Raw genomic sequence first — 14,111 nt, 5'->3', positions numbered from 1 at the left:
AGTGGCTCACGCCTATAATCCCAGCACTCTGGGAGGCCAAAGTGGGAGGATCACTTGAGCCCAGGAGTTTCAGACCAGCCTGGGATAGACAGGGAGACCCCATCTCTAAAACAAAAAATACAAAAAATTAAAAAAGATTACCCAGGCATGGTGGTATGCTTCCAATATTCGAAAATCCTGAGGTCTTCAGGAGTTTGAGTTTAAAGAAGTAATTATTTTTCCAAAAGAATATGGTGTGAAATAATTTGTCAAACAAAGCATTATATCGAGACCCAACTGAACGAATGTTTCATCTTCTGTAGAATGTAAAATAATTTTTCAAGGGGCCCTACATTAAAGGAAGGCAGGTTAACAAGTCAAAGAGTAGAGAAACTTATCTTGTTTTAGAGTACATTTTCTACAGTTTTTGAAAATATTTTAAAAGGGGAAACCAAACCATACTATGGTCAAATAAGAAAAATAAGAAACTACTGTCAAAAGTAACTTCAGTCAGGCATGCTGGTGCACCCCTGTAGTCCCAGAAACTCAAGGAAGCTAAGGTGGGAGGATTGCTTGAGCCCAGGAGGTAGAGGCCTCAGTGAGCTATGATCATGCCACTGCACTCCAGCCTAGGCAAGAGAGGGAGACTTCATCTCTGAAAACAAAAAAAGTATTTAAGTTTTGCCTACTTTCTCAAAATGACCAAAACTAAAGTAATATTACATTCCTTAAAGCTTAACTATGTTGTTCCATTTGTTTCAGAAAAATTTAAATACCTAAATTTGATTAATACATAATTATGATTAAATATTTTTGCATAAAAATATTAAATATTCTGCAATTTTTTCATATTAGTTATGATTAACAGTAAAATATTTTCCAAATTTCCATCTTTCCTCACAAAACAGTATTTTTTTTAACATGGTAGTTAAATGCCTTGGTATTTTATAATGCTTTACAAGATAAATCTGACACTCCTTAGCTTAGCATCAAGGCTAGACAATGCAATTCCAAAATCAAGCTTTCTAGACTTATCTCCTCACCTCCACTCTCCCCGTCCTTCCTGCTCTCCTCAGAACGGCTATTTACATGCACATCTTGCCTCTGCCCACTCCATTGTGAAATCCGGTCTTATCCCTCCACCCACAGACTTCTTTCCAGTGAAGCATAGAAGGCTACATACATACAGGTTACAGGCCAGGTCCAGGACTGGCTTTGCCCTTACCTGAACAAAATAAAAATCTCCCTGGTTAAAACCAAAAGTTGATGTCACTTCGAAATTTCCTTTGTGCTTGATCTACCCTTTCAATAGCATATTGGTTAAGGGCACAAACTTTGAAGAGCTAGATTGTTATTTACCAGTTATACGCACTGAGGGAGATGACTTAATCTTTGAACCTCATCTGTAAAACAGGAATACCAGTACCCTCCTCACAGGACTGCTGTGTGGATAAAGTGCTCTTCCATGAAGCCACCACTCTGAATCCTGTCTGGTCTATTTCAATGAAATAGTAAAGCTCAGGTTGTCTGCACCACTGTGTTGGAAATTTGACATACGCTTCCTTAAACTGTGAGTCACACGATTCACATGTTCATTCACTCAATGACTATATAGAAGAATGAGACCACTTCAACCAAGTCTCAATTTGTTAAAGACTTGTTAAAACAAATGCTAAACATCTTTTAAAAATATAGCTGCTATGAACTAACAAAGAACATTCTATATAGATTTGAGGGGTAGGGATACTCATCCATAAAATATACACACTTAATTGAAAACTGGGCAACTTTCATTATAAAGCCTCTGATATGCCATATTTCTGTTGTAAGACATAATAATAAATGGAATCAATCTTCTGGATGACTTCTCCTATCCTCCTAAATAAAAAAAAAATTTAAGTATGGTTTAATATTTTTATACATATCAGGTTTTTATCAATTTATATATATAATTACACCATACTTTAATTATATACATATATACATACACATATACATGATTTCTTTTATTGTCTTTACTGAGATATTTTGATACATAGTGTTAAGCTTTTATATGTTTTATGTATAACCAATCTTTTAGTAGGAATTATTAACAGCTTTGCAGATTTAAAAAAAAATGGTTTCTAAAAGCTTTGTTAAAGCAGAAAATGTCAGTCCCAGCAATCCATACTTCTCTGCTTAATACTTCCTTGGCAAGATCTGTCCATGCCAGTGCAGTCTGGGCTTCAGCAATCACAATGCCAGGAGCTTGTAGTGCACACAACATTTTCAGTTATACAAACAGTATTCATTTCCTTCATCCTCACAAATTAAGAGTTAAACTCTAAGTAGGTCTTTAACATTTTCTTTCTTAAGACTTCTCTGTTAAAGCTAATTAACTATAAATTAGGGCTTGAAAAACGTGAGCGGAAAACTAATTTTTATCAATAACTGAACCATACTAAGGGAAATATAAAGGGTTAAGCTAAGTTAGTGAAGGGTAAATTAACATTCTCTGTAACCCCATCCCATTACCCCAACTGGTTTACAAAAACAAAAGTGCATTATTATTCAGCTATTTAATACAGTTGTGAATAAAAGTCATAGTAAAGAGGAAAAGAGGACTGCTGTATTTTTAGGCATGAAGAACACCAACTTAGATGACAGGTTTTCCAGTATTTTTGTATTTTTAAAGACAGAACTATATACATCTAAGAACTAAAGGCTTAAAAAAGAACCTTACAGAAAAAGAAATCTAGTGAACATATATAATTCTGAGTGATTTAGTTTTTTCAAAAATTTCTTTTGTTTTTGGGAGTAGAATCTCTCTCTCTTTTTTTTTTTTTGAGATGAAGTCTGGCTCTGTCGCCCAGGCTGGAGTGCAATGGCATAATCTCAACTCACCACAACCTCTGCCTCCCAGGTTCAAACGATTCTCCTGCCTCAGCCTCCCGAGTAGCTGGGATTAAAGGCTTGTGCCACCACACCTGGCTAATTTTTGTATTTTTAGCAGACATCGGGTTTCACTATGTTGGCCAGGCTGTTCTTAAACTCCTGACCTTGTGATCCGCCTGCCTCGGCCTCCCAAAGTGCTCGGATTACAGGCGTGAGCCACTGCACCTGGCCAGGAGGAGAATCATTTATAAAAACTTTCCTATAGAAACTTCCCTATAGAAATAGCTTCATAATATTTTTACTAATTGAAATAAAAAATAAATTATGAAAACTGGCATAACTAAAAAACAACCATAATTTGTATAACAGAACATCAGGGCAGGTATTCTGTGGCTTACTATTTGGAGGAATTTACAAAACTAAAATTAACAATGGTACTTAGGTTTTTTACTCCTCAGTCCCTCTTGGTGATAAGACTGGAAGTTTCTTAGAGTAAAATGTTCATTGGGTGAGAAGAAAATAACACAACTATGGATATGTGCCATTCTAACATTTATTCTATATATGCATTTTTAAAATAGGCACCTTAGACAAGGAAAGGGCACATCAGACAAAAGTACTTGATCCACAAGGAAATCTGCCAATGATGATAAATATTTAACCTTGATACACACTTGATCAGTAATTCTGGCCCTAAACAAAATGATCACTTAGAATTATCTTCAACCTTAGCCTCAAGTCCTCATCTTCTCTCACACATCCAAAACATCACCTAAATAAAGGATCTGTAATATTTACAAAAAAGATAATATTCACAAAAAAGGTAAATCTCCCATAATTGCCAAAAATAGCAGTCCTGAGGGTATTTAAAATGTGAGTTTTCAGTGCCTTAATCTAAAGGAATAAAGCTTAAACCAGAATTTCAGGGATCAGCCTTTGGATGAAAAAGTACTCTCCCCTAAAATGGTATTTCATAGCCAAGCCCAAATTTAGGAAATGGAATTAAATAATAGCCTGTCTAGGGCACGTTAAACATTTTACCTTTTGAAACCAAATCAACTATGTTCTTGGTTTTAGTAAGACACAGGTTTCTTTATGGTTGGCCATAGCTACCAAGCAAGTAATGATTTTTAACCATGTTGCCAGAGAATGGGCTTGGAGGCTTGAGGGACCAGGAGGAGACAGTAAAATGAGACCTAAAGGGAGAAGGAAGGATGTATGGAAAATGGAGCCTTTAAGGGCTGATGGTTTTCACCAACCTTTGAGGGTCAGGTGACTCATTACTCACTTGAAAATTAAAAAATGGATAGAAATACGGAAAATCTTTTTTAATGCTGTAACTATTTAAATGTATTCTTCTAAACTAAGGGCCTACAGAGAAAGAAAGCCTTCACGTGGGCAAACTTTAGGGCACTACCCTCCTCCAAAAATAAAAGCCATTTAGAAAATGAAAGAACAGTTAGAACATAATAATAAATGATGGAGATCTATTTGTGGTTCTAGATATATATTCCCAAATAGGTTTAACAAAAAACATTTTACTGCCTTTAAAAAGAATCTACAAAAAGAATCAAGAATATGAAGTAAAGAAGAGAAAACTATCCCCTTATATCACTTCCACCTAGTGGGGAGGGAACAATAGGGCAGAATTGATTCTCTCTTCAAAAGAACTTTTCTTTGTTAAGGAACCCTAGTGATTGCTTTGCCCTGGTTCCTCTCAACTCCTTATCTTCTTCTACACTGTTCTCTATAATATGAGAACTCCAGCCTTTGCTTCTACCGCTCTTAGATGCTACTATACCTATAGGAAGGCTAAGCCATAATTGGCTTAGCAGCAGAGCAAGAAAAACTCAAAAAGGCCCAAATATAACTTTCTGCTTCTAGTCCCATTCTGCATAGCCAGTGATTTCACATGTGTACTCTGGAATCACAGAGGCTTGAGCTGAAATCTTGGTTCCATCATTTATTAGATATACACATTTGGGAAAGTTCCTTAACTTCTGTGCACTTCTTACTATCTGCTCATCTATAAAATGTGGATAGTAATGACTCCTGCCTTTCACAATTAATGTGAGGACGAAATGAGATATTTAACAAAGTTTTCTGGTACTTAGTAAATTCTAAATAAACATTAACAACCCATTATACTCTGCTTAAATCCAAGATTCCCCACGGTCTAGTGTAGTTGATTACAGAATTGTGACCAGCACTTAAAAAAAAAAAATTCATATACACACACACACACACAAAATATCATAGTGCAATAAAGGTAAGTACTGTTTCAAAAATATTTTTTTCAGATACACACCCACCCACACACATATATTCTTAACTTAGCCTCATGTAGCTTTTCTGTGACACCTTCCCTAAGTAACTTTCACAGACAGCACATGTGTCTCTTCTTCAGGGCACAATAGTACCTTCAGAATTTTGTATAAAATTCTAGAACACTTAACTGCACTGTGCTTGTTTATATGTGTGTTTTTCCATGTCTATTTTCCCACAAGAACGTAAACTGCAAAGAAACTGCCTTATGTTATCTATTTCCGGTGCTTGAAAAACACTGGATGCTCAATAAATTTTTGTTGAATGAATAAAATATCAAACCCTAATAGGTATTAAGAACACACAAAAATAATCACTTTCATTTTTATCTGATCAGGTTTTATTGTTATACAGTAATTTAAATTTAGCTATAAGTCACACAAAATCTATAAATTTTTTCTCCCATAGCGCATAGTATAGCCCCTTCTAACACAGATGAATACGTTTACTTAAAAAAATGAAATGAGTAATGTGCAAAATGATTGTTAAAAAGTACATCCAAGCATACAGACGTGTTGCACAAAGTTTTATTGTTTTATTTATTTGTTTATTTATTTTTTTTGAGACGGAGTTTCGCTTTTATTGCCCAGGCTGGAGTGCAATGGCGCGATCTCGGCTCACCGCAATCTCTGCCTCCTAGGTTCAAGCGATTCTCCTGCCTCAGCCCCCCGAATAGCTGGGATTACAGGCACGTGCCACCACGCCCGGCTAATTTTGTATTTTTAGTAGAGATGGGGTTTCTTCCATGTTGGTCAGGCTGGTATCAAACTCCTGACCTCAGGTGATCCACCCGCCTCTGCCTCCCAAAGTGCTGAGATTACAGGCGTGAGCCACCGCGCCCGGCCTGGCTGAAGTTTTATTTAAGCAGATCAGACACATTCATGCTTCTTTTTAGGGGCAAAGAAAATTGAAAAAAAAGTTATTGGACAGAAAACGTTGCTTCTATATGACAAACTGTCCTTTCATAAACACTGCAGGTTCCATGAGAACACATCTAAATAACAACACTGGGCAGGTACTTGCTTGAGTACTTTTAAAACAGAAAAATATGAAGAACTTTAATATTTCCAATATTCTCATATTATCACAATTCTCAATTCTATTCAAATGCAAAATTCAAAGTTATACAAATTTACCAACTCTGCTTTTATTCCATCACAAAAAGCAAAACACTGGAAATCAATTCTAAAGACACACTTTTCAACATGCTTAGATGCAACAAAGGTTAAGCCGACAGACTATTAAATCAAAGTTACTTATAAAAGCTGGTTTTACCACTGGCAAAAATAGATGCAAATAAATATTTTCTCTAAAATGAGACTTAGGTTTTTAAGGTATGTGTTCCTTTATAATGATCTTCTAGAATATTTAATTTCTAAATCATTAATAACTTGACTGAGAAATTGGCAATTCTCAACTTTTTAAGATTACATGTTTACTGATAGGGTAAGGTATATACATGAAATGCAAAGAAAGAGAATGAATTGTACTGCTGCTTCAGTAGTCAGGAATTCGCTTCCTACCTCAGACTAATTAATGATAACTTAAAGCTTAGTAAATACCTAAGGAAATAGCAATTTCAGAAAATCTTCCTTCCTTTTGTGACTTTAAACATGTATTTTAGGTTATTATACAACTCTATTTCAAAGTAATTTCTTAGGCTTGGACATTAAAGTTAAGTCTTAACAGTTAACATTGATTTATTGAAGGGATAAAAAAGATAACCTGTGATTTATAGTCTACACCAATGGAAATGGCAGCAAGTCACTGCCACTTATTAAAAATTCTTCCCTCCATCTGAAATAATCATTTTAATGAACCTAGTAAGGGTGGTTAACACTCACCAGTATGAATCTTCTCATGTCTCTGTAGCAGGTACTTCTGTATGAAACGCATGTCACATTGACTACATTGAAATGGTTTTTCGCCTTAAAATAATTTCACATCCACAAATTAGTTACTGAATAAAACAACAGTTTTTAGTTACTGTTTCTGAGGAAAGAAAAATCTTAGATGCCCAAATTTTGGAAAATTACAAAATAGCCATACAATTTTTTGATGTTATTAACAGAATTTTATTTCCTCTCCATTTTTTCCCCAGGATTTAAAAATTCATATTCTCACAATCACATAAAAATGAGATTAAATTTGATCTATATATTCAAGGGGGGAAAAGGAAATAAATAAAACAATTTAAAATTAAATTTTAAAATCATGGGGTAAGAAAGAACTCTACAGGTTCTCACGTGTCTTAAACATCTTTTCTTTCTTTTTATTTGGAAGAAGGTGTGCCCATCCTGTTTTCTCCCTAGTTAACCATCCATTTATGCCCTTTTACATATTTTCTTCAGAACCTTCAGAACTTTCTAAACATCCCTTTTTCAAAAGATCTTGTCTCTTCAAACTTTCTCTCTCTGCTGGGGCTTTTCCTTTTAAGTATTCTCTGGCCTGTTCTATGCTGAGAAACCTTGTTTCAGTCCTGAAACACTTCTACCTTAGTAGTTTCTCTCCTTCCCTTTCACTACACCTCCTTAAAAGAATAGTCCACTCTAAGTCTCAAATTCTCCACTGCCCACTTGTGGTTTAACCCTTATACTCTGCTTTCTGAAATGCTACTTGTGATCTCCTTGCTATTTATTCCAAAGATTTTTTTCTCGGTTCTCTAACCTCTATCCTCCCTAGGGAACTGGCACTGTTGGTCACACCCCGCTTGGAATTCTAGCTTCTTCCAGCTTCTGGGACACTATTTTCCTAATTCATCAAATCTCCCTTATAACTGTTTTTATTCCTCATTTCATCTTACATGTCTAGTTTGTTTACCCAAAGGTCTGCCATCTTTAATACTGTTCTCTACAACTTCATTATCTTAGCTATCATTTATTTATATTTGATTTCCAAATCCATGTTTTAAACTCTGCCTGGATATTTTGCATACACAAAAAATGAACACTGACAAACAGGCTTTTAATAATACATTCTCTAATCTCTAATTTTTCTAGCTAAATGGAGCACATTAAGCCAAACAGGTGTCCAATTAAGACTATTTAATTAATTTTACACATCCATGCTAATTGTTTTCTTACTCAACATTTTTTCCTGGTTTCCTTCTGACATTCCGGCCTACAAAATCTCTGATTTGGAATGCCAGATTAGCTGTGGTCTTAGGAATGAATGACGTTTACACGAAGATGAAAATAACAAAGATAATAACTTTAATGGTCACAAGCCCATTTCAATTCGAGAAATACCTGTATGAATGAAGACATGTCTCTGTAAGTGATAGTTCGTTCTAAAGGCAGCATTGCAGTGCTCACAAACGTGAGATTTAGGGGTTTTCAAACCAAGTGATCCATCCTCATTTATTGTAAGGATCTAGTTCAAAAAAAAAAGACAAAAACAAAAGAAATAAGTTTTAAAAACGTAATCAAATAGTAATTTTTAAAAAAGATAATGCAAACAACGGTCACCAGAGATTATGAAATATTTTGTTTTTAAATAATCTTGAAAAGACTATTAGAATAATGTTATTAACTGTAAGAAAGTACAATGTGACTCAGAATGAGCAAAAATCACTAATAAAACCTTGGAAGCTGGTTAAGTAAGATCTCATCACAGCCTTCTCCTCTGTAACGCTGATGCGTGATGGAGTTCCTAAGTGTTCAGTTAGGGTGAGCACAGGTATATTTTCAATCTCAAATTCTCATATATGCAGGAAAAAAGCCTTTAGACATGATCTAAATATCAATTAGTATGGGACTAATTAAATAAATCATGGAAAATGAATACAATTTAATATTATGTGGTTGTAAAAATGACAAAGCTTTCTAATACTTACATGAAAAGGTGTCAGGATTTGTTAAGTTAAAAAAAGGCAAAGTTTAGAAGTGTTTTGCTAGTTTTGCAAAGTTTAGTGTATAGTTTTGCTAACTTTTGTACATAAAAGGTACATACAGGAATATATATTTGTATAGGCATAAAAACTACTTGAGAAGGATATATATATATAGAAGTATATATCCTTGATTGTGATGGCTGGGGAACTGTGCAGACAAGAGATAAAATGGGAGGGAGGTTTTACACTGTATACCTAACACATTTTTTTGAACCATGTAAGTGGTTACCTATCACTTAAAAAAAGAAAAGAGAACACTAAGTTTTCAAGTTATAATATGTAGAATTTAGGGTCTGTTTCTAAGAAGACCCTAAAGGTTATTCTAGAACTACTAAATTATTGTTAAACATATTCCTAAGAATATTTGTCAAACAAATTACAAGTGGGTATGGGGTCCATATGGGACATAAGTACTGTATAGGAAAATTATTTCTTAAAAAAATTTTTTTTTTTAAATAGAAGTGGGTAAAAGGAAGACAGGAGTCAAAGAAAGCAATCTTATATTTCTGTGCTTATTGAGATTAACAGTATCGTGAGTCTGGTCTGGATGGCACCAGAGAGAAACTCACCTTAGGCTGCATGTATTCCAATTTATCAACAACTTGTTCAATGTGCAACATTAAGCTGCCTCTTGGCCAGGCATGGTGGCTCAAGCCTGTAATCCCAGCACTTTGGGTGGCTGAGGTAGGTGGCTCACTTCAGCCCAGGAGTTCAAGACCAGCCTGGGCAAAATGACAAAATCCCGTCTCCACAAAAATTAGCCAGGTGTGGTGGCACATCCCTGTACTCCTAGCTACTTGGGAAGCTGAGGATGGGAAGATCATTTGGGCCAGGAGGTCAAGGCTGCAGTGAGCCATCATCATCCCACCGCACTCCAGCCTGGGCAATAGAACAAAACCGGTCTCAAAAAAAAAAAAAAAAAATTGCCTTTCATCAGACATGTGGAAGAGTGAAAATTATTCCTTTTTCATTATTGAGGAAAGCAAAAAAAAAAAAAAAAAAAGAATATGATGTTGAAGCAGCAAAGAAAACCAGAAGATCTGATCAGGAGTATGGCCAGTGAGAGGGAAACAATGCTCTAGGTGCGGGCATACAGAATGGGAGCTTAGGAACTGTCCAACATAGGTAGAGAAAACTGGGAAACAAAGAACTTTGGAAACTGATGAGGGCCTGCAAACACACAGCTGTGACGCCTTCTCAAACCTAGAAAAGGGTAGTAGGTAAAGGAAAACGGCTTTAATCTTTAAAACATTTTTACTTTAAATTCAAGAAGACAGTTTAGCTTATACTATATGCAAATCAGCAGTAATTATTATGCAAATTACACAGGGCATTTGGATTCTGGGCAAACAGCCAATGTGGTCAACAATGCTTCAAAGTCTATGCACCAAAGTCATGGAAGGGAAACATTTGGCAGGAGAATGGAAGTGGGTGTCACAGCTTCCTGAGGAGAGTCAAAGAGAGTGGAATGCTTCATCTCTGGGCCAGTCAGTTTTAAATTTTTTCAACCCCTCCAAGTCACATAATAATAAGCAAGTTAAGACTGTGCAAAAGGAAAAACACACAAAATCTTTTAAAATATGACTCAAAATATTTTTGACATAAAACAAACACAAAGATGTTAAATACTTATATAAAATGGAACTAAAAACAAGACGTAGCAGGTATTTTTTTCATGTATGTTGATAACAAATAAGAAAATCCAACTGCCAAAAAACATGGCACTTCAATAGCTTTCTGTGGCATAGCAACTGCAAGGAAAGGCTTTGTAAGGAACAAATCTGGCCCAAGTTGCTTAATGTGAAACGGATGTAATCCTTGACCGTACAAAGTCCTTTTACGAAGAGTTGAAGAGTTCTAGGTCATTGTTTTCTGGTACTGCTGCCTTTCATTGTAGATTCAAGCCTTAATTCAAGGTGAATTTTGTGGATGAAACAGCTACCACTGCCTTGTGGATAAACACACAGGAAAATATAGCTTTTTTTAAGTTCAAAGACAGAAAGACCAAATTCTTGGACATTTTATATTTTCCTTTCTTTCTTTAGGCCAGAGTAACAAACATCTTCGTTTAAAGGACACAGAGTAGACTCATCTTGACTCAGATGAGCATCAATGGCCCTTTCAATTTGTAGCCTGTTTTAAATATATCCAAAAGATTTTTATTCCCCCTTATAATCTCAGTGTCCAAAATGGTATCTGGAGCATAGTGGAGACTATTCCTGTCAACGGACCTGGCTGCCTGCTGTTCATATCAAATACTCCTCCTAGCTTACCACTTTATTGTTTTTTAAATGTGTTGCTAAAAGCAAAACTTTACTTTTCAATTTTTTAGTCTTCAGATAACTGAGTAGTGAGAGAAGCGGGTAGGCAAAGAATAAAATCCCTTAGCAGAACAAAACTAGCACATTAATGCAGGCAAAATTTTCTTCCCTGGTATTGACTTGCCTTCTTTTCTTGCTCACACCTTTTCAAGACCTTTAATGTAGAATGTGATCTACCAGCTAAGTGTGTTTGCCTTGGAGATTAGCAGTCTTACCTGCAACTGGTTCCATAAAATATTTTTGCTTTTCTTTTTCCCCCAACACATGAACATCATTACAATTAAAGAATTTTATGTTTAAAATGTTAAATTCTAAGATGCCTGCTATAGCATTTTCAGATGCTTTATCTTGCCTCTTGTCATTGCTACTTCAGGAGAAATATGGTATATTACATACACCAAGGAATCAGGCTTTAGCAAGTGGAGAAATCAGTAATACCCTAATTCTCAACACACTAGATTTTTATTTCTTATGTGTTCAGTAAATTTAAAACAAGATTTTATAGGAAAAAAATTGAGTATCAAATGGAATTTCTCAGTTAATCTGCTTTATTAATCTCATATTCATTGTGATATATTTTCTGTTTTAAGACAAATCCATTACCAGCCAGCTACCTAAATATACACATATGGTGAACGTTATCTTAAATAATATACCCATTTTCATTAGGCAAAGCCCTAAAGTCTGCCTATTCAAATTCAGAGATTTTTCACTCCATAAGGATCACTGCCACTGACTAAATGAAACCTGACACCCCTCACTGAGAAAAAGTTCTGTTTTCCTAAAAGGCAGACATGATTTTTCACATTCAAATGTGTACTACTAAAATTATTAAAGCATATTTTAAACTAAACACTATAAGTTTTATCATATATTCCTGAATCAATCAAAATCAGCTTCTAAGCCACCAAAACTCAAAAGACAACTTAGATAAGAGAGTTTATATTTCTCACCTATTATGAGATGTTCTACTGCAACTGGGGATGGAGAATGACAGCTGTGACAATTGTCTTTACAATCCAAATCCAATGAGAAATGGAAAATAGTGCAAGTCCAAAGATAATACAAATAACAGTCACCCTGAGTAATACCCATCATGGCAACTTGACTGTCCTGGTCATCCTTATTAACCCACTCTAACATTGTCACTTTCTGTTATTCATCGAGTTTTTTTATTGTTTCTCAGTACTAGATTTTTCTCATCACCAAATTGCAATTTTTTTTTTTTTTTTGTGACAGAGTCTCGCTCTGTCGCCCAGGCTGGAGTGCAGTGGCCGGATCTCAGCTCACTGCAAGCCCCGCCTCCCGGGTTTAGGCCATTCTCCTGCCTCAGCCTCCCAAGGAGCTGGGACTACAGGCGCCCGCCACCTCACCTGGCTAGTTTTTTGTATTTTTTTTTAGTAGAGACGGGGTTTCATCGTGTTAGCCAGGATGGTCTCGATCTCCTGACCTCATGATCTGCCCGTCTCGGCCTCCCAAAGTGCTGGGATTACAGGCTTGAGCCACCGCGCCCGGCCCAAATTGCATTTTTAAATGGCAATTCACTGTATCATAACCATGGTACAACAACTATGTTAAGCAAAATGACCCTGGGTTTTAGAAAAGGCTGTTTCTTCCCTGTTTCCTGAATATTAGGCAAAGAAGTAGGTGATATTTTCTAAAGGAAGATTTACATCAGATTTTTTTTCAAAGTTAGGGTTCAGTTCTATGGAAAAACAATTTGCCCAAAACACACAATTTCCTGGGAAAATTAGATAAATAAAACTCTATTATTTTGCCAATCTTATTCCTTCATTTTCTTACTATTCCATACTTCCTGTTTTCATCCTCAAGTCTTATAATCAGTTCATCTTTAAAGCTACTTCTTCCTAAATCAAGGTAACATGTAGAAGAAAGCATGACAAATGTCTGGTACATCTACTTCTGTTTCTTTTCATTAAATTTTCCTTATTTTACATAATTCAATCTTAAATCTTTTTTATACCAAAATCCAAAATCTTTTCTGGGAACCAACAATATATAATAAATTGTTGGGAAAGGATTCTCTATACAATCTATTTGATGTGTGAAAAGTACTCTTCCTCAGTTCAGCATAACTTTGAATAATCAATTTTTATTCAGATCACCTAAAGTGTTACAACAAACAACCCAGTTCCTTTCTTCTGATGAGAGATCCTGGCACATAACAGGCACTCAAATTATTTGTTGAATAAATGAAAAGAAGAGATATATTTCAGAATAAAGAGACGTAATTAAAAATACCCTCTCTCTGTTACTAAGGAGCTTGAGAAGACCTATATATAATATATACGACATGGGATTTAGATAATATTGTTACATTTTACTGAAAAAAATTCTTAGAATTCATTAATGTTAACCCAACAATCCTCCTAAAACCCTTCTGAGATGGAAAATGTTACCTTCTAATTCACGTAACAAGTGAATACCAAAGTCCAGTAGTAATACTTCATTTATTCAGAACCTTCTAGTGTCAAGATTTGAGGTTTTCAAGCTTAAGAGTATAACAATCACCAAAAACAGACTCAAAGGGGCAAAGGAAAGTGATGTTAAGTGGCCACCCAGATATACAGCAATGTAAAAATGAATAGCATGTCACCAAGGAATGAGAAGTGAAGTGATAATAAGCAGTATAACACTTAAAGTCTAACAGTGAGGATTTTCAGGGTCAGGTGGGTGGGGGAGAGCCCTAAAATCTCTGT

The 14,111-nt window shown here is 35.4% G+C and overlaps 1 protein-coding gene across 8 annotated transcripts in view; it reads right to left on the bottom strand.

The window, feature by feature from the left end:
* Positions 1-14,111, bottom strand: part of ZNF148 (zinc finger protein 148) — a 141,644-nt gene that overhangs the window by 36,267 nt on the left and 91,266 nt on the right. For 7 of the 8 annotated variants that reach the window (XM_033210950.1, XM_033210952.1, XM_033210954.1 and 4 more), the window contains 2 exons: positions 8,427-8,550; positions 7,023-7,106 (listed from right to left, as the gene is read on the bottom strand). In XM_033210950.1, the coding sequence (XP_033066841.1) occupies positions 7,023-7,106; positions 8,427-8,550 (208 nt within the window). Of the gene's footprint in view, positions 1-5,946; positions 6,066-7,022; positions 7,107-8,426; positions 8,551-14,111 lie in introns of those variants that run through there. The other variant, XM_033210957.1, reaches the window with a different exon arrangement.

The sequence above is a fragment of the Trachypithecus francoisi genome, unplaced genomic scaffold (genome assembly GCF_009764315.1).
Source record: "Trachypithecus francoisi isolate TF-2019V2 unplaced genomic scaffold, Tfra_2.0 Lachesis_group0, whole genome shotgun sequence".
Taxonomy (NCBI): domain Eukaryota; kingdom Metazoa; phylum Chordata; class Mammalia; order Primates; family Cercopithecidae; genus Trachypithecus; species Trachypithecus francoisi.
This window is presented reverse-complemented; position numbering and strand designations above follow the sequence as displayed.